Source organism: Corythoichthys intestinalis, chromosome 12, assembly GCF_030265065.1.
Source record: "Corythoichthys intestinalis isolate RoL2023-P3 chromosome 12, ASM3026506v1, whole genome shotgun sequence".
NCBI classification, from domain to species: Eukaryota; Metazoa; Chordata; class Actinopteri; order Syngnathiformes; family Syngnathidae; genus Corythoichthys; species Corythoichthys intestinalis.
The window spans coordinates 49,135,397-49,153,835 of record NC_080406.1 but is presented as its reverse complement, the minus strand read 5'-3'; the positions used below and the strand labels follow the sequence as shown (position 1 = coordinate 49,153,835).

The following is an 18,439-nucleotide window of genomic DNA, read 5'->3' as shown; positions in this document are numbered from 1 at the left end:
TGTTTATTTTGAGTTACAGAACAGGAAGTGACCTGTGAATCACCCAAATGAACAGGCAGTGACTCAAACTCAACAGAAAATGACCTGTAGATGCCCTAAAATGAACAGCAAGTGACTTGTAAATGCCCTGAAAATCAGACAGAATGACTGTGACTGCTTTGGTTTTGAATGAAAGAACGTTCCCAGTCCATCAATGCAGCCTTAGAGTTAACTGAGACACTATTATGGCGGAAGATTTTGATAGCGACTTGTTTGTTCCTTTTTATTATTATTTTTTTTAGACATTAACGCCTGTTCAAAACGATATCTCGATTCTTGGCAGGATATATCACCATTTCGATATTTTGTCACACCCCTAATTCACAGTCACTCTTTATGATTTTCAGGGCATTTTCAGGTCACTTGTTGTTCATTTTAGGGCATTCAGTGGTCACTTGCTGTTGATTCTGAGTCACTGCCTATTCATTTGGGAGATTCACGGGTCACTCCCTGTTCTTTAATCCAAAATAAACAGGAAGTAACCCATAAAATGCCCCAAAATCAACAGGAAGATGACTGAAAATCAACAATGACCTGAAATGGCAGAGAATTACCATTATTTTAACCCCAGAGCCTGCTTTCTCATCACTTGTATCTGTGTGGAGGGGAGCTCCTACAAGAGAATATTGAGACAAAACGTTTTTTTTTGTGTGTGTGTGTGTAATTTGTACAGAAAAACAAACATACAATAGAAATTGATGTACCAGCTTTCAAAAATGAAAACATACTGTCAAGGTTGTTGTAATTGAGTTCATCCTGACACCTAGTGGACACCACTCTTAACAGTTTCTTTGGTCCTGAGCATCATCAGGCTGCTGAAACGTGTCATTTATTGTTGGTGTAGTGTAGATAGTCACTGTACCAAAACTTTTTAATGGTACCTGCATAAAGTACCTCAATTCTGGCACCGAAACAGTGTAGTGGCAGAAATATGAAAAATAAAGAAGGAGGGGGATAGAGAATCAATAAAAGCAGCTATCTCATACCAAACACTTCCTTCCTTTTTCTTGCTTCCTTGCCTCCATATGCAACTCTAGTAGTCAGTACGATAGTATCCTTTTGTCAGATGTTAATAATCAGACAATCTGTTTGAAGGAAAAGAGTAAAAATCCTGGTTATCAGGGTGGGTAGTAACGCGTTACATTTACTCTGTTATATTTGCAATCCTGCTTGCAATCAAGCTAGGCGTTCTGTGATCACGCCAGTCTAATCAATCATGTGGTGTCTTCAGTGCACTTTAAAAAAAATCTCAGTTTTTATTCGGCACCGTTTGACCATGGTACTTTTAGTTTAATAATAGGAAATATGTTTTCTCCACCAGAGGGCATTCATGCTCTTTGGACGAAATACAGTGGTACCTCTACATACAAAGTTAATTCGTTCCAGGATCTTGTTTCTAAGTCGAAATGGTCGTATTCGAGAAGGATTTTCCCATAAGAATACATTATAATTCCATTAATTCGTTCCACAGCCCGAAAACCTACACTTAATCCTTGATAAATGCTGCTGGTACTATTGCGAAAAGCAATTACACATAGCAAAACAAATAAATTATGAGTAAAAATCAGAATATTTTAGTAATAGTAAATAATAATACCGACTCGGGTTGTAATAAACCTGAACGCACCACGTGGCTAACTTGACAGAAGGAGAGGACTGTTTACTTTCACTTTGTTCAGCTGCGGCGGACAGTAGGCATGTTGTGTTGCACAAGTCCTGAAAAAACACCTGGCGAAGCTGGCGATTTTTTGGCAATGTTACCACAATAATAATTGTCACCCAAACTTTTAATCGAGATCGTAGACATTCTACGGCCGTATTTGCGAGCCAGTTCACGGTTGCGCGTACCACGCTCATATTTTTCTATCATTTCCATCTTCATTTCAATGGTAAGCGTCACCTTTTTTTCACCACCTGCACTAACATTCTTTGAACCCATGTTGATTTCTCTCACAAGAAAATCCACCGTGCGTCCGTCTTGCTTGAAAACAAAGGAACTGCGGCGCTGTCATAATTCGTCGTATTTCGAGCATGTCGTCGGATATAATAGCAAATGGCGAGTCAAATTTGACATCGGATGTCGAAAAGATCGCGTGTCGAAGTGATCGTATGTCAAGGTACCACTTTAAAGTTTCATTTCTGAAGGTTTTTTTTTTTCCATTTTCTTTGGCTAAGTGTGGTTATTTATTCATCGACTTCATAATATACTGACGTTACACCTTCCCCATTCACTGTGTCACGCCTTCCTGTAGGGGGCCGCTCCACACTCCGCTTCATTTATTAGCAGTCGGTCACATGCAGAACTCTAACGCCGGATTTAGGTTGAAAAGGTTCGAAAGCTGGACTGCACACAAACAGAAAGGATTGTTTCAGGAATGATTTGTTTGGGGATTCAAGCTAATTATTATATTTTTCATACCATGCATGCACTTTGAAACGTGAAAAAAAATCAATGGGAGAAATTAGCAACTACAGCATTGGCATTATACTTCGCAATATTTATATAAAATAACTGCTAACTGCACGTCTTTTTTTTTTTTTTTTTTTGCTTTTAACCAAGAATCGAGACTGTTTTACGTCCATAGCTATAAAGAATTTATGGATTTAAGCATTTATTCACAAAAATTTTCAACGGAAAAAGCTCTTTGTTTACATATGGCGGCCGCTAATTCGCTTACTGACTAGCATCATAGTTCGCAATATTTATGTAAATTAAATGCTAACTGCACTTTTTTTTGTTTTAACCAAGAATGGAGACTGTTTAACATCTATATCTATAAATAATACAGGGATTTAAGCATTAATTCACAAGAATTTTCAACGGGAAAAACCTCTTTGTCTGTATTTTCACTTGGTCAACTTTGACGGAGAAACCCTAACCCTAAACCCTATGAATCGGTTACGTGCCCCGTCAATACATTATGAAGTCGATGATTTAATATGTTGTAGTACAGTAATAACAACAACAGTTCATACAGATAACTTTGTGCTGGGAAAAAAATACCATTGTTTAAAAAAAAAAAAAAAAAAAAATCAAATATCTTAAGCAATTACTCACAATGTTACTCATTACTTGAGTACATTTTTGGATGACTACTTTAACTTGATTAATATTATTTGAATGTAATGCTACTCTTACTTGAGTAAAGTTTTCGGCTATTTAGTACCCACCTCTGCTGGTTATATCGAAATACCCTGCATACCTTGTCATTTGTTCGTATGTTATGGGCTGCCAAACAGTTGTTTATTTTTTTATTCTTTGTAACACTAAATGATCTCAGATCTTTGATTTTATACCTCCACATTGTGTCAGCCACCGTGAGTCACACAGCTATGCACAAACACGCATGCACTCACACAGATATTGATAACCTGACTAAGAGAGGCAGGCTTAAGGGCTGGGTTTTCTGCCACTGAGAGAGCAAGGCGAATGCAGAATAAGCACATGAAGAGCACTCATCCCCACTGACATACATAGTGGGAAAGAATCATATATTTATTACACAACAGGGATGTTGAGGAAGCTGGTGTGCAAGAAGATCTGCGCCAGTAAGAATAATACCTTATCTAAATATTTCTCTTTATTATTTGACCATTATCTGTCTTCTTTGTTGGTGTTGTGCTGTCCTGTCCTGTCCTGTCCTGTCCTGCTGTCAAATATTGTCAGCTCATTTGTTATATCATGGTCTTGACTCTTTGTCCTTCGGCAGCCTCAGCTACCATTTTCCACACGGTTTCTCTTTCACCATCATTTTTCTTATGGGTGGACCCTTATATCTCCTTTCTTCCTATCGTAAATGTTAGTAATGGATTTGCCTTGTAGCCCCAAATTATTTTTGCTTATTTTTCTATATGTCTCAAGCTACTCTGCTTTAAGTTCCCTTATTCTACTGTGATATAATCTAAATTAAGAACAATGAGAGATATACCAGGGGTGGAGTTCGTTAGAAAAAAAAGTCACCTTTTGTACTTTATCATTACAAGGGTGTTGTGAAACATCATGGAAAACCAAATAATTACAGATAACCATCCAATTTACTTTCGAAATGAGTAAAGATTCAGCAAACGTTCATGAGCTTCACTGAACAGCAACAACACAGCGTCACAATATCTGCTTAAGGCTAATCCCACGTATGAATAGTCATGTTGGACAAGTGATGGGGCTGTGTATTTTTGCACATCCGCCAAACTAGATTAAGGACAGATGAATGGTTACATGAATACAAAATACACACATGCGCAGAACAATGCTAACACAGTGATCAGGTATTTATTGTCAGTACCTAATAACTTACTGCACCTCAACACACTATTCAGTTTTTAAATTTTTTTTCTGTAAATTTTCAATTACAGATAAGAACTTTGAAGATGAGGACTCCGTTGATGGAGGCCGGTCCTCCTCCTCCTCATCCTCCAAAGCACCTCCTAGTTGCAGGAGAACGGTGATGACTGCTAGAAAACTCAGCTCATCAACATCAGCTAAGGCCACTGGTGTGTATCCATGTGAATGTGGGTGTGTGTCCTACTACAAACTCATGATTTTGTCTGTTGTATTGGTTGTATGTTAATATTCAAAGGTAAAGAAGCAGCCGCTGGTGCTGTTGATGAAGAAGACTTCATCAAATCTTTTGAAGATGTGCCCTCTGTCCAGGTATTTCAAAATATTGTTCAACCCCAATTCCAATGAAATTGGGATGTTGTTGCAGCTATTAGGTTTTCAGTTAATGGTTATTTGCTTAAAACAATAAGGTTTGTTAGTTTGTAGTGTACTCAACTATTATTTACTGTATTTATAGGTTGAACATGATTTGCGAATCATTGTATTATTATTAAGGGTGTCAACAATAATCGATGCGGCGATGCATCCCGATGCGGGGCAGGGACGATTCGATTCGATGCGGGCAACACGCTGAATCGATTCAGCGCATTTTAAAATATATAAGTGCGTTAAAAAATCTTCCCTGCGCAATTCCGGTGATGCAATGGATTTGGTTTCCCCATTTGTATTGTTATTCTCATGTTTACCTGTAGAGAGAGCTACTTTACATTCAAAGCAAGCCCGTAGAGGTTAGATCGGGCCTAAAAAAATTCCAGCCCAACCCGACACGGCCCGTTGGTATTGAAGCCCGACCGGCCAGATCAATTAACTATAGATTTGCATGCCCGAGCCCAGTGATGCGAAAAAAAAAAAAAAAACGCAGCAGCAATTTATTTTCATTTCTTCAAGTTTTCTTACTGTTTAAATAGTTTACATATTTTTATAAGAGTTATAAAAGCCTTTACACAACGAAATAATGCTGGGAAAGTTTAATATAAAAAAAAAACACGGTTTTGCAGACACACAGAGGAGAAGATTCGAAAGGATCACATTTGCCTTTGTGTGCATAAATAAAAGTGTCTTTCCTAACAAATTTTCAGTTGTCAGACAAAAAACGCAAGTTTACTCAATATTTAAATAGTTTACATATTTCTAAGAGATTTATAAAAGCATTTACTCAACAAAATAACGCTGGGAAAGTTTAATATTTAAAAAAAAAAACACGGTTTTACAGACACACAGAGAAGATTCGAAAGGATCACATTTACCTTTGTGTGCATAAATAAAAGTGTCTTTCGTAACGAATTCTCAGTTGGCAGGAAAAAAAACGCAAGTTTACTCAATATTTAAATAGTCTACATATTTTTGTGAATTTATAGAAGCATTTACACAACGAAATAACACTGGGAAAGTTTGATTAAAAAAAAAACAACACGGTTTTACAGACACACAGAGGAGAAGATTCAAAAGGATAACATTTGCCTTTGTGTGCGTAAATAAAAGTGTCTTTCGTAACGAATTCTCAGTTGGCAGGAAAAAAACGCAAGTTTACTCAATATTTAAATAGTCTACATATTTTTATGAAATTTATAGAAGCATTTACACAACGAAATAACGCTGGGAAAGTTTGATTAAAAAAAAAAAAAAAGCACCGTTTTACAGACACACAGAGGAGAAGATTCAAAAGGATAACATTTGCCTTTGTGTGCGTAAATAAAAGTGTCTTTCGTAACGAATTCTCAATTGGCAGGAAAAAAACGTAAGTTTACTCAATATTTAAATAGTCTACATATTTTTATGAGAATTATAAAAGCATTCACACAACGAAATAACGGGAGGAGAAGAAGAAAAAGAGGGCTGCGCCACAGCCCTCTGCGCATTTTTTTTTTCTTTTTTAATAATTTTATAGTCCGGCGCGGCGGCCCGACCCGACCCACCGAAACGTGAATGCTTAACATTTCGGGTCGGGTCGGGTTCGGGCACAAGATCTAACCTCTACGCAGGGGGGACGAGGAGCCCAAATCCGCTTCCTTACCGGAGTAACGTCACAGACAAGCGCAGTTGTAATCGAGAGAGCAGAGAGATAGGACATAACATAACAATGGCTGAAACGGAGAAAGAGGGAGCAAGAAATATTATAGATATAAGATAGGCTAGGCCTACATTTTACTTTTGTTCTACATTGCAATTTAGTTGATGTTTTGTTTGCAACTGAACTGATCCCTGGATTGATATTGCGATAAAGATGGTGCTGCACTACAATATTTTCTTTGTCGTTTTCTTTAATATTTACTTGAATATTTTTATTGATGGGTCGTTGTGACTAAAATACAGTGACTGTTATTACTGATTTTGCACAGGAGTTCAGATGTTGCACTGTGTGAAAGGCTGCTACTGTGTGTAAAAAAAAAAAAAAAAAAAAAAAAAAGAGAGAGAAAGCCCTGGTCTCATTCAAAGCACTAATTAAATGCTGTGATCTGATTTAAAAAAAATTTTTTTTTAAGATATATATGAAAGTATACTATTTTCATTTGACTTCAACCAGGAGTGACACAAGAGCCAATAAAAAGTTGTTTAATGTCTGTCCGCTTGTGTTGGCTCATGATTCACGAAAAATATGCTTTGCTTTAGAATTTTAATGCATCCCAGGCTTTAATGCATCGCAATGCATTGCCGAATCGAACCGAATCGAATCGTGACCCTCTGAATCGAATCGAATCGAATCGAATCGAATCGAATCGTGGCCTTCCGAATCGTAATCGAATCGAATCGTGAGGGCGGTGTCGATGCACACCTCTAATTATTATTATTATTATTATTATTTTTTTTTATGTTGAACACAACCGTACCAACTTAATTGGAATTTGGGCTGCAGAATTACAAAGTTTCTAGTTGTGATAGTAATGGCAAAACCTTTACTTTGTGTCACCAGATTTACTCTAACAGAGAGCTGGAAGACCAGTTTACAAAGATCAGAGAGGTTCTGTCAGATGACAAGCATGACTGGGAGCAAAGAGTAGTAGCAGTAAGTCAAGCACACACACGTTCAACCCTAGCTAACCCTATGGTTTTCCATTTCAAATTAGTCAGAATGTAAATAGCAGGGAACTGCACATCAGTGTTGTTTTTGTGGACAGCGACAGTAACGAAAATATTTCGTCAACTAACAATTTTTTCATGACCCATTCGTCATGATGAAGAGCTAAAAACGTGGCTTGGGAGACTAGAACATCACAAGACAAATGCCAGTTTTCATCTGACTAGACGACAGCAAGACCAAAATGCGAAATTGTTTCTGTCATATATTCACAATGCGTGACAAATTGTACGTGGAGTACGTGAGCTTGCATCTTAACATGGTTTGGGTCGTGTCACTCATCTGAAATGTTGTTAATCTTACTTTAAAACAGTAATTAGTTATAGTTACAAATTACTTCTCCCAAAATGTAATTCATTTAGTTACTCAGTTACCTCATTATAAGATCAATTAGTTACTCTGCAAAGTAATTGACTTTACTTTTCATTTTCTGCAAGTTATTACATCATTTTGTATAGCATCTTTCACATCATAGATGTTTGTCTTGACTGATTGAATTGAACTGATTTTTTTCATTCCAAAAATATGAACCAAAAAAAAAAAAAACATTGGTCATTGGTTTAAATTTCACCTAAATAAGAGTGTAATGGTATACAAACTTCAACTTTCAAATGCTGTGAGAAAAAAATCCTTTTTGTTTGTCCCTTTGTACAAAACCTGCTGAACCGAGACTTGTGTGAATTGTCACCCCCCTAATATGTACCGTAATTTTTGAACTATAAGCTGCTACTTTTTTCCCCTCATTTTGAATCCTGCAGCATAGTCCAGTGTGGCTAATTTGTTGATTTATTTGGGTTAATAGGTAACACTTTATTTGACAGCAGCATCATAAGACCGTCATAATTATGACATGACACTTTCATGGGCATTACTGAATGCTAATACATATCTCATTAAGTGCCATCCGGCAAATTATGTCACTAACTCCATTCATGTCCAGTTTGGATCTTTTACATTCATGCAAAAGTGAGATCATTTCCAGGATGACATTAAATGACATCTGTTATAAGCATTCATTAATCCTCACGACAGTGTCATGTCAAATAATTAAGATTGTCTTATGAAATTCATATGGCACCACTGTTAAATAAACTGTTACCAAATAGCATGACTAGCAATTAATGAAACAACTTGAACAGTAACTGAAAAAATAATTAGCATAAACCTTTAATTTCGTCCGTAGCGCCGCAATGCATGCTAGGAGGCATGTTGGACGACAACAGCGTTGACAGCAGGTGGCAGCAGATGTTGACTGTCTCCCCCAAGGGAGCAATGATGGCCAAATGAAGCTTCTTGAAGCAATGACGCTTTGCAGCCAATTTGTTCAAAGTTTGAGACAGTCTGATGATGCCGCTGTCAAATTAAGTGTTACCGGTTAATATCTTTTGGTGTAAATATCCCGTAATACAGAGAGGTCAGCTGCGCCTTATAGTCCAGTGGAGCTTTACTACGTGTCATATTTGGTGGGTGGCGGCTTACAGTCAGGTGCGCATTATAGTTCGAAAATTTCGGTATATATAGATATATTTTCAAGATGCAGGTGAGACTCTCCTGCCTCTCCTGTCTGTGCTTTAGTTGTTTTGATTAAAAAACATCACCCAACATTCATGGATACGTCACTCAAGAAAAGATTAGGGCAAGTGACTACTTTTGGAAATGAAAAAATAAAATATTTGTATTGTTATATTCTAGGGTCTAGAAGGACAACAACAACTTTGTGATGATCATGCACACTCAGCAGGAAAACAGTACATTATGTTCAATGAACTGCACCCACCTGGATGCCACGAACTGTATGTAAAAAAAAAAAAAAAAAAAAAAAAAAAAAGATGCTCAAGAGTTAAAGATAACGCTCGCCACGTAAAATGCTAATGCTAACGAGAACACGGATGCTATGCTAACGCCCCAAGCCACCTAGTCAATATTCATTGCGTTCGCAACGGAGTCCCCACCCACTTCCCTCATCCCCCACCCCCTTCGCCATTTCCAGGGCACGCAAGCAGGCAGATGTGTGACAAAATCAGACAACTTGCGCTTCATTCAACCAAATTGTAGGAATGTGCCCCTTCACATCCTCAGTAACGGTAATGATGTCGCAAAGGTGGGAAAAGTAATTTATTAGATTACTCACTACTGAAAAAAATAACGCTGTTTTACTCTAATGCCGTTAATAACTACACTGCTCATGTGAGATGTGCTGCACCTCTCTATCACTCTCCTCACCAGAGTTTAGGTTGCGTTTAGAGCTAGGCTGTGCTCCATTTTCCTTGTTTGGAAACATGGTAAGATTTGTTTTCTTGGCAAGAGAGAAGATGCAATGCTGCTTTAGCCTGTAGAGCTCTGAGCTGAGGGATCATCAGATGCTAAATGTAACTCCTAGCGTAGCATTCGCGTTAGCATTAGCTTCAGAATGGCGAGCGTCCAAAAGCAGAGCCACTTGTCTTTTCTGGTCAGTAAATCTAAAGGAGAGTCAGTCGGCGAAATGGCATTTGGCTCATAGCCAACTTCAGCTGTTTTGTTTGATAAATGAGAAATTTCTAGGAAATACTGATTGCTTGAAAATTCTGGTAAGAATAATAGCAAAAAAAAATCCCGGTCTTGGCAGTGTTAAACGCTTGGACATTTTTTTACATACAATTAGTGGCTTCCAGGTGGGTTTAATTGAAAATGAAGTACTGCTTTTCCTGCCGAGTGTGTACTGTATTATCATCATCACCAAGTTGACGTTGTCCGTGTAGACGCTAGAAAATGGTCTCGTCTGTACATTTGCATTCGAAATTGTTGGAAATTGTTGTTTATTTTTGGACTAAAACGTTTGAATTTCACAGACGAAAACATTATAGAGTAACTTTCGACTAAGACTCGACAAAATTTGTCTGAGATTTCGTTGACTAAAACTAGACGAAGACGAATACTTTTTAAAATGACTATAATATGACTAATAAGTATTTGTGTCCAAAAGACAAAAACAAAAATTAAAAGGCCTGCCAAAAACAACACTGCTGTACATACACATCGAAATGCTTTAGGAGTTAAGAGATACAAATAGGTATTTTTAACTCCTTTCTCCCTGAAGCTGAAAAAGGTTCGATCACTGATGCTGGCTGGGGCAACGGAGTATGAAAGCTTTCCTCAGCAACTGCGTCTTTTGGAGGCACCACTTAAACTGTCGGCTAAAGATCTACGCTCCCAGGTGGTCCGGGAGGCCTGCATTACTCTTGGGTAGGCTGAATATGTTGAATCCTATCCAGGGTTTCCCCCAGAAAACTTGCAAAGCCTGGTGGGAGAGAAAGCCACTGGCGGCCCACCGTGTTTTTGAAATAAATATAAATTGCAAGTTTAACAAACAAACAAAAGTTACAATTAAAATAAGTATTTTGTTTTCACTTCACTTAATTGAAATCCTAGTGAATCCTAAAACAATCCTTTGCTGGTCACTTTTAAAACTAGCAGCCTTCCGGGCTTGTAAAGCGCTGGGGGGAACCCTGTTGTCAGGTACAGTGGTATGAAAAAGTATCTGAACCTTTTGGAATTTCTCACATTTCTGCATAAAATCACCATCAAATGTGATCAAATCTGATCTTTGTCAAAATCACACAGATGAAAATGCAGTGTCCGCTTTAACTAAAACCACCCAAACATTTATAGGTTTTCATATTTTAATGAGGATAACATGCAAACAATGACAGAAGAGGGAAAATAAGTAAGTAGCCCTCTAGTAGTAGTAACCCTCTGCCTAAGGAGACTTAGAAAGCAATTGAAACGGATTTTTACCAAACATTGTAACTCAGGTGTGTACCCAATCACTAATGAGTGGTTGATAGCTGCCCTGCCTACTGTAAAACGTACACCTGGTAAGGAATGTCTTGATGAGAACCACTGTCTGATGTGCAACATGGCTCAGTCAAAAGAGCTGTCTGAAGACCTCCGATCAAGGATTGTTGATTTGTATAAAGCTGGGAAAGGATACTATCCTTAAAAGTCTGGATGTTTATCAATCGACAGTCAGAGAAGTTGTCTATAAATGGAGAGAGTTTGGCACTGTCGCTTCTCTCCCAAGGATTGGCTTCCACCAAAGGAGAAGCCAAGAATTCAGCTCAGAATACTCAGAGAGGTAAAAAAAAAGAAGAGTAGAGTGTCTGCTAAAGACTTACAGAAATCACTGGAACAGTCCAGTATCTCTGTACACACATCAACTATATGTAAAACTATGTCCAAGAATGGTGTTCATGGGAGGATGCCATGAAGGAAGCCACTGCTGTCTAAAAAAAACAAAAACAAAAAAAAAACATTTTTGCTCGTTTAATGTTCGCAAAGAGGCACTTGGACACTCCACAGAAGTTTTGGCGAATAATTTTGTGGACTGATGAAACCAAAGTGATTTTTTTAGGAGTAACACACAACATCATGTCTGGAGGAAAAAGTGAACAACTCACCAACAACAACACCTAATCCCTTCCGTGAAGCATGGTGGCAGGAGCATCATGATTTGGGGCTGTTTTGCTACCTCAGGGCCTGGACAACTTGCAATCATTAAAGGAAGAATGAATTCAAACGTTTATCAGAATGTTTTGCTGGAAAACTTGAGGCCTTCTGTCAGACAGTTGAAGCTAAAAAGAGGATGGATGCTGCAACAAAGCAATGACCCGAATCACAGACGTAAATGGTTTCAGAAGAACAAAATACACGTTCTGGAGTGGCCAAGTCAAAGTCCAGTCTTGAACCCCATTGAGATGCCGTGGCATGACCTAAAGACAGTGATTCATGCCAGACATCCCAGGAATCTGACTGAACTACAGTTGTTTTGTAGAGATGAATTAGTCCTGATCGATGTGCCAGACTGATCTGCAGCTACAGGTAGCGTCTGGTTGAAGTTATTGCTGCCAAAGGGGGGGGCACAAAATATTAAATGTGATGGTTCACTTTCATTTCGCATTTTCTCCCTTCCTTCATTGTTTGCATACAATCCTCATTAAACTATGAAAACCTATAAATGTTTGGGTGGTTTTAGTTAAAGCAGACACAGTTTTTTTTTGTCTGTGTGATTTTGACAAAGATCAGATCACATTTGATGATTTTATGCAGAAATGTGAGAAATTCCAAACGGTTCAGATACTTTTTAAACCATTTTAACTTTTTAATTCATTATTTAGGGTTTTAAATTCACCCCCAACACTTTATTCAACCTGTTAATCTGACAATTGTTTAACATTGTCTAATAACCAATTTAGTTATTTTCCTAATTTATAATAATAATTGCTAGTAACCTTTACCTCCATAAATAGGTGAAACGGATGGAAGGGACAGGTTTTGTATTGGGTTCCGTCTGTGTTGTACCATTATCAAACTTGCAGAATATGTTTGTAATATGAAACAGAAGAGGTGATTAAATGTTGAAGTAATGAAGTCAACGGTCACAGAGGTCAGAAATATGGCATGTTTTTAATTTGGCTGTTTTGGGGAGGTCTGCTCTTAGAGTACTCCTGTTTGTTTTTTTTTTACTGCTAGTTTTAAAGAATCTTTACTGAAAATGTGAGAAACTAAATAAACTAAATAACAATTGTTGAACTTTTTCATTAACATAAAGTAAATGTCAAGCAACATAATATTAGTATATTTGCATTTCTGAAATGCCTCTCGCAAACAGCACTTCTCATGGTCTATTTAAAACGGCAAATCCAACATTATACTGTATTAACATACAATGTCAATCATAATAAATGAAATAAAATAAGCTAAGCTAAGCCACGATATGATGGATAACTAATTGGCACAACACCTCACCAGGCCACGGGTTTGATCTCTGGCTGTTTAAATTTTGCATGTTCTCCCCATGCATGCACAGGTTTTCTCTGGGTATGGTGCTGTAATGTAACCAAATGTGAAAAAAGTTGGATGCTGTGAATAATTCTTGCAAATTAGTTCTCAAGATATATTTCTTTCCATGTAATTAAGCTAATCGAGATACGCGTTTCTCTGCTGTGAAACAAGCAGCAGTTTCTGACCAAAAACATTCTTCATTTACATTTTATTACAACCCTGATGATGTGTAACACACTTAAAATTCAAGAAAAAAATCGGAGTTTGACTGTTAAATGAAAAAGCACCATACAGAATAAATAACACATCTGTTAATGACATTCATATCATAAAATGGGTAGCAGATTGTAATACACAAAACCTACCAGCTCATTTTTGTGTGGCTCTATTAAGCACTTTTTATGTTATAGGAACCACAGCCAGGCCTACTCTATTGTCAATATTGTAAGACTAAGATGCCCCTCTAAATTTGGCTCGAATGAACTTGAATACAGACAACAAATTACACACAACTGCTACAGCAAAAATCCTGTATTCGTTGTATGGTATTAGGGATTATACAAAGAGGGATCCATGGTTTCTACTCATTACTCTCACTCTACACTCTTTCTTTCAGACATCTATCATCGCTGCTGGGCAACAAGTTTGACCATGGGGCAGAGAGCACCATGCCTATATTGCTGAATCTTGTGCCCAACAGTGCCAAAGTCATGGCCACATCTGGAATGGCTGCTATCCGTCTCATTCTCAGGGTGAGCTGTTGCGACAAGATACCAGTCTACGTTTATCCTTATGTCCTTTACAGTACAGCGGTACCTCTACATATTTATGTCTGTTATTTGTGTACTCTTTTAGAATAGCAAAATATGATATCCCTGGAACGATGGATGACAGCCAGCATGTGTGGTCATTTGTTTTGATCCTTCTGCGCATGCGAGTCTTCTTGCTCAGCGCGTGTCGGACTGCGAGTTAGTGCGCATGCTTAATACTTGAATGGTCTCAATGGACAAAGGCAGTCTGAACGGGCGCGCCAAAAAAACAGATATGACAAAAAATCGGATTTGTGCATTAAGACCTCTAGTATGAACCTAACCATAAATGCCCATAAATGTTCATTAGAATGTTCCTCGTGCCATTCTTTAACAATTATGTTCAATGATTATGATGCCAAAATGTTAGGTGTTTCCATTATTTTGTCCAACCCCCGTATGTCGAGCAGGATTTTCCCATAAGAATACATTATAAATCCATTAATTCGTTCCACAGGCCAAAAACCTACGCTAAATCCTGAATAAATACCGCTGGTATAATTACAAATAGCAATTACACGTAGCAAAAAAATAGATTATAACTACAAATCTGAATAATAATAACATTATGTTGATAATAATAATGTAACAAATTGGGTTCTAACATGACCCGTTGTGTTTTGCATGCTGTTCCTGAACGCACCGTGTGACTAACGAGAGAGAGAGGTGCGGTAGAGTGGGAAGTTTTTACTTTTTTGTTGTTGTTGTTGTTTGCGTCGGCTACAGTAGACAGTAGCTGTGTTGTGTTGCACAAGTTATGAAATAAATGATTAAAAACTTGACAAGGCTGGCGACTCCCATGTCGATGTTACAGTAATAGGGCTGTCCCAGACGACTATTTTTCTCCCGATTAGTCAACAGACTTGACTATTCTAAGAATTTTTTTCCTTTTTTTTTTCTTAGTAATCTAGCAATTTTTTGTTTTTGTTGACGCTTATTAATTCACAAAAAAAATTGTTGGAACGCTTAAATTCTTTATTAAAGTATAAATTAGCAGCACATAAATAATAATAAATCACAAATAAATAATGAGGTCAAATGCCGATAGCATTAACTATTGTAACACAAAAATGGAATATAAACAGATTCAGAACACTGTGACTTCACCTTTAAACATGATTCAAAACAATTCTTAAAAAACTACATATTAAAATATGTACTATGTAGCATTAATATTATAGTATACTATAGTATGTATATACACTATTGACCCCTGCAATTCTGTCATATAATGCCCAATTTCTCCCAGAAAATAATTGCAATTACAAATGCTTTGGTAGTAATATCTTCATTTATTTGGCTTGCAATAAAAAAAAAACACAAAAGAGAATGGGGAGAAAAAAAAAAAATCATTATCAATTTACACCAAATTCCAAAAATGGGCCGGACAAAAGCCTAAAACTTGGTAGCACGACCTTTAGACAAAATAACTGCGAACAACCGCTTCCGGTATCCCTCAATGAGTTTCTTACGGTGTGCTGCTGAAATTTTAGACCATTCTACTTTGGCCAACTGCTCCAGTTCTCTAAGATTTAAAAAGTGCCTTCTCCAAACTGCCATTTTTAGATCTCTCAAACAGGTGTTCTATGGGATTCAGGTCTTGACTCATTGTTGGCCACTTTAGAAGTCTCCAGTGCTTTCTCTCAAACCAATTTCTAGTGCTTTTTGAGTCTTTGGGTCTTTGTCCTGCTGGAAGACCCATGACCTCTAAGGGAGACCCAGCTTTCTCAGACCGACAGCCGGCCTCCGCGCCTGGGGGGTGATATCGGGTTCCGACCAGTGTGCCGTGACAGGGCAACGTACCGTCGTGGGTACTCCCGTGAAATGCCGATGTCACACCCCCGTACCGGTGCCCTATATTCTGCTTGAACTCCAGCAGACTCCGATGGCTGGATGGAGCCCTGGTGGCCATTATGCTTGCTTCATACTTTTATGCCATTGGCGTACTCACCTGCCACTCAAAACACACTGGAACTAGCAGTGAAGTTGAATCTTTGTGTCAAAAGGATTCAATCGAAAAAAAGTGCCTTCAAAACTTTTTCCACTTCAAAAAAAAAGTGCGTTCAAAACTTTTTCCACTTTGAAAAAAAAAGAGTTTCAAACTTTTTACTTTTCAAAAAAAAAGTGACATTTCAATTAAAAAATATATATATTTCAAACAAAAAAATATATTTTCAAAAAATATAAATTTTTGCAAATGATTTTTTCTTTGATTAAAAATAGTTTTTTGATTAAAGCAACTTTTATTGCGATTGAATGATTTAGACACAAATGTTCTACCCCTAATATGGCTCAAACACAAAAAGGATTGCTTCAATCAAAGAAAACAGTTTGAATGAAAAATAAAGTGTTCAAATGCGAATTTCTGAGTCTCAAATATTTTTTCATATTCAAACCTTTTTTTCTCCGATTGAATTTTTAAAAATTTTTGATTGAAGTGACTTTTCTTTTGAAAATATATATTTTTTTTTGTTTGAAGCAACTTATTTTTTGATTGAATAATAAAGACACACATGTCCCAGCCAAAATGTGGTCCAAACGCAAAATTACATGACTTCAATCAAAAATGTTGTTTCAATCAAAAAGAAAAAAAACTTGACTTAAATTAAAAAAAAAAAAAAAAATCAATCAAACAAAACTAGTTTTCAAATATATTTTTTTGAGTTTCAAATTTATTTTTGCATTCAAACACATTTTTTTTTAATTGAGGTGACTTTTTCTTCAATTGAAAATATATATTTTGATTGAAGCAACTTTTTATTTGATCGAAGCAACTTTTTTTTGGATTGAATAATACAGACACAAATCTACCTCCATACCTTTCAAAATGAATTGGATGTCTAGTGCCGTCGGTGGCAGCCAATGAGTGCCTTCTAAGTGTGACAATAAAGCCCTCAAAATCATAATTCGTGCTTGAAAAGTTAAAAGGGTTAATAGCAAATTTTGATATCTCTACTCTGTTTTCTATTTTAGCATACACACTACCCACGTCTTATCCCCATCATTACAAGTAACTGCACCTCTAAATCAGTTGCAGTCAGACGGTAAGGTGGCCTTGTTTTTGATGCAATATTGTGATGTTGTATTGTTATTCATTCAAACTTTGGTCCCTTTCTAGACGCTGTTATGAATTTTTAGATCTAATGCTACAAGAATGGCACACAAATACACTGGAAAGGTAATCAATATGTTGTATTGTGTTCATTTTGTCTACACTTATAGATTGGTTGAATTTTTCTTTTATCCAAGACAATAGTTAGAGATGTTTTAAATATCTGTCATGTTTCGGCTAACACTTCCGCCTTAATCAGAGAGTCTCTGGTCGCGTCTTTACCAGCTGATGGATGAAGGCGTGAGTAGATTGACGTAGATGACTTGTTGGAAAAAATAAAACAGGACATACACAACAACTCACGGACCACCTCAACACCATAGACACCACCGGCAGCATCAAATTCACCCATGAAGAAGAAACACATCATTCCATAGCCTTTCTGGACATAAACATACATCACACAGACAACGGCGACATAAAAATAAAAGTACACAGGAAACCCACACACACCGACAGATACCTCCTATGGACATCTGAACACCCCACTATCCATAAACTGTCAGCAGTCAGAACATTACATGAACAAATGACAATGATCACTAACCCAGATGACAGAACACAGGAGGAAAAAAAAAATACAACATGCACTAAAAAGGTGTCTGTATCCACATTGGGCAATAGAAAAAGGTGCAAGACAGGTTAAAAACAAGAACAAAACAACACAGAAGCGAAGGAAGAAACAAAACAACACAGAGATATGGTGACGTTGCCGTATGTGAGAGGAGTCACCGAACATATCCAAAGAGTCATGAAAAAAATACAACATAAAATCACCGTTCAAACCACACGCAACACTCCGCCAGACATTAGTCCTTTAAAAGGACAAAATCCACCCAGAAAACAAATGTAATTCCGTACATGAAATTCCATGCAAATCATGCAATAAATCATACATTGGGGAGACGGGGAGGAGCTTTTTTACAAGAAAAACAGAACAAAAGAAGTGTGTGAGAAGTAGACAAACAAGGGCAATGAAAGAACAAGCACAACAGGAACATTAAAAGTCAGCCACCCCCGATCACTGCAAAAGGGAAAACCACGTTATGGACTGGGAAAAGGCCAGAGTCATCCGGAACGAATAGAACAAACATCAGCGCTGGACCAGGGAGGCCATTAAGATCCTTAAGCGGGCCTGAGGACCATCAACAGGGAGTAGGGGGCTTACACTCTCTGTACAACCTGGACCAGCATCCCGGAAGAGTGAATGGCCAGCAGTGGGCGTGACTCGCCTGTCAATCTCA

The 18,439-nt window shown here is 37.4% G+C and overlaps 1 protein-coding gene across 35 annotated transcripts in view; it reads left to right on the top strand.

The window, feature by feature from the left end:
- Positions 1-18,439, top strand: part of clasp1a (cytoplasmic linker associated protein 1a) — a 119,528-nt gene that overhangs the window by 36,078 nt on the left and 65,011 nt on the right. For all 35 annotated transcript variants that reach the window (XM_057853042.1, XM_057853061.1, XM_057853054.1 and 32 more), the window contains exons 9-15: positions 4,393-4,530; positions 4,617-4,690; positions 7,290-7,382; positions 10,531-10,676; positions 13,891-14,026; positions 17,057-17,127; positions 17,202-17,261. In XM_057853042.1, coding sequence (XP_057709025.1) covers positions 4,393-4,530; positions 4,617-4,690; positions 7,290-7,382; positions 10,531-10,676; positions 13,891-14,026; positions 17,057-17,127; positions 17,202-17,261 — 718 coding nt within the window. The remainder of the gene's footprint in view (positions 1-4,392; positions 4,531-4,616; positions 4,691-7,289; positions 7,383-10,530; positions 10,677-13,890; positions 14,027-17,056; positions 17,128-17,201; positions 17,262-18,439) is intronic.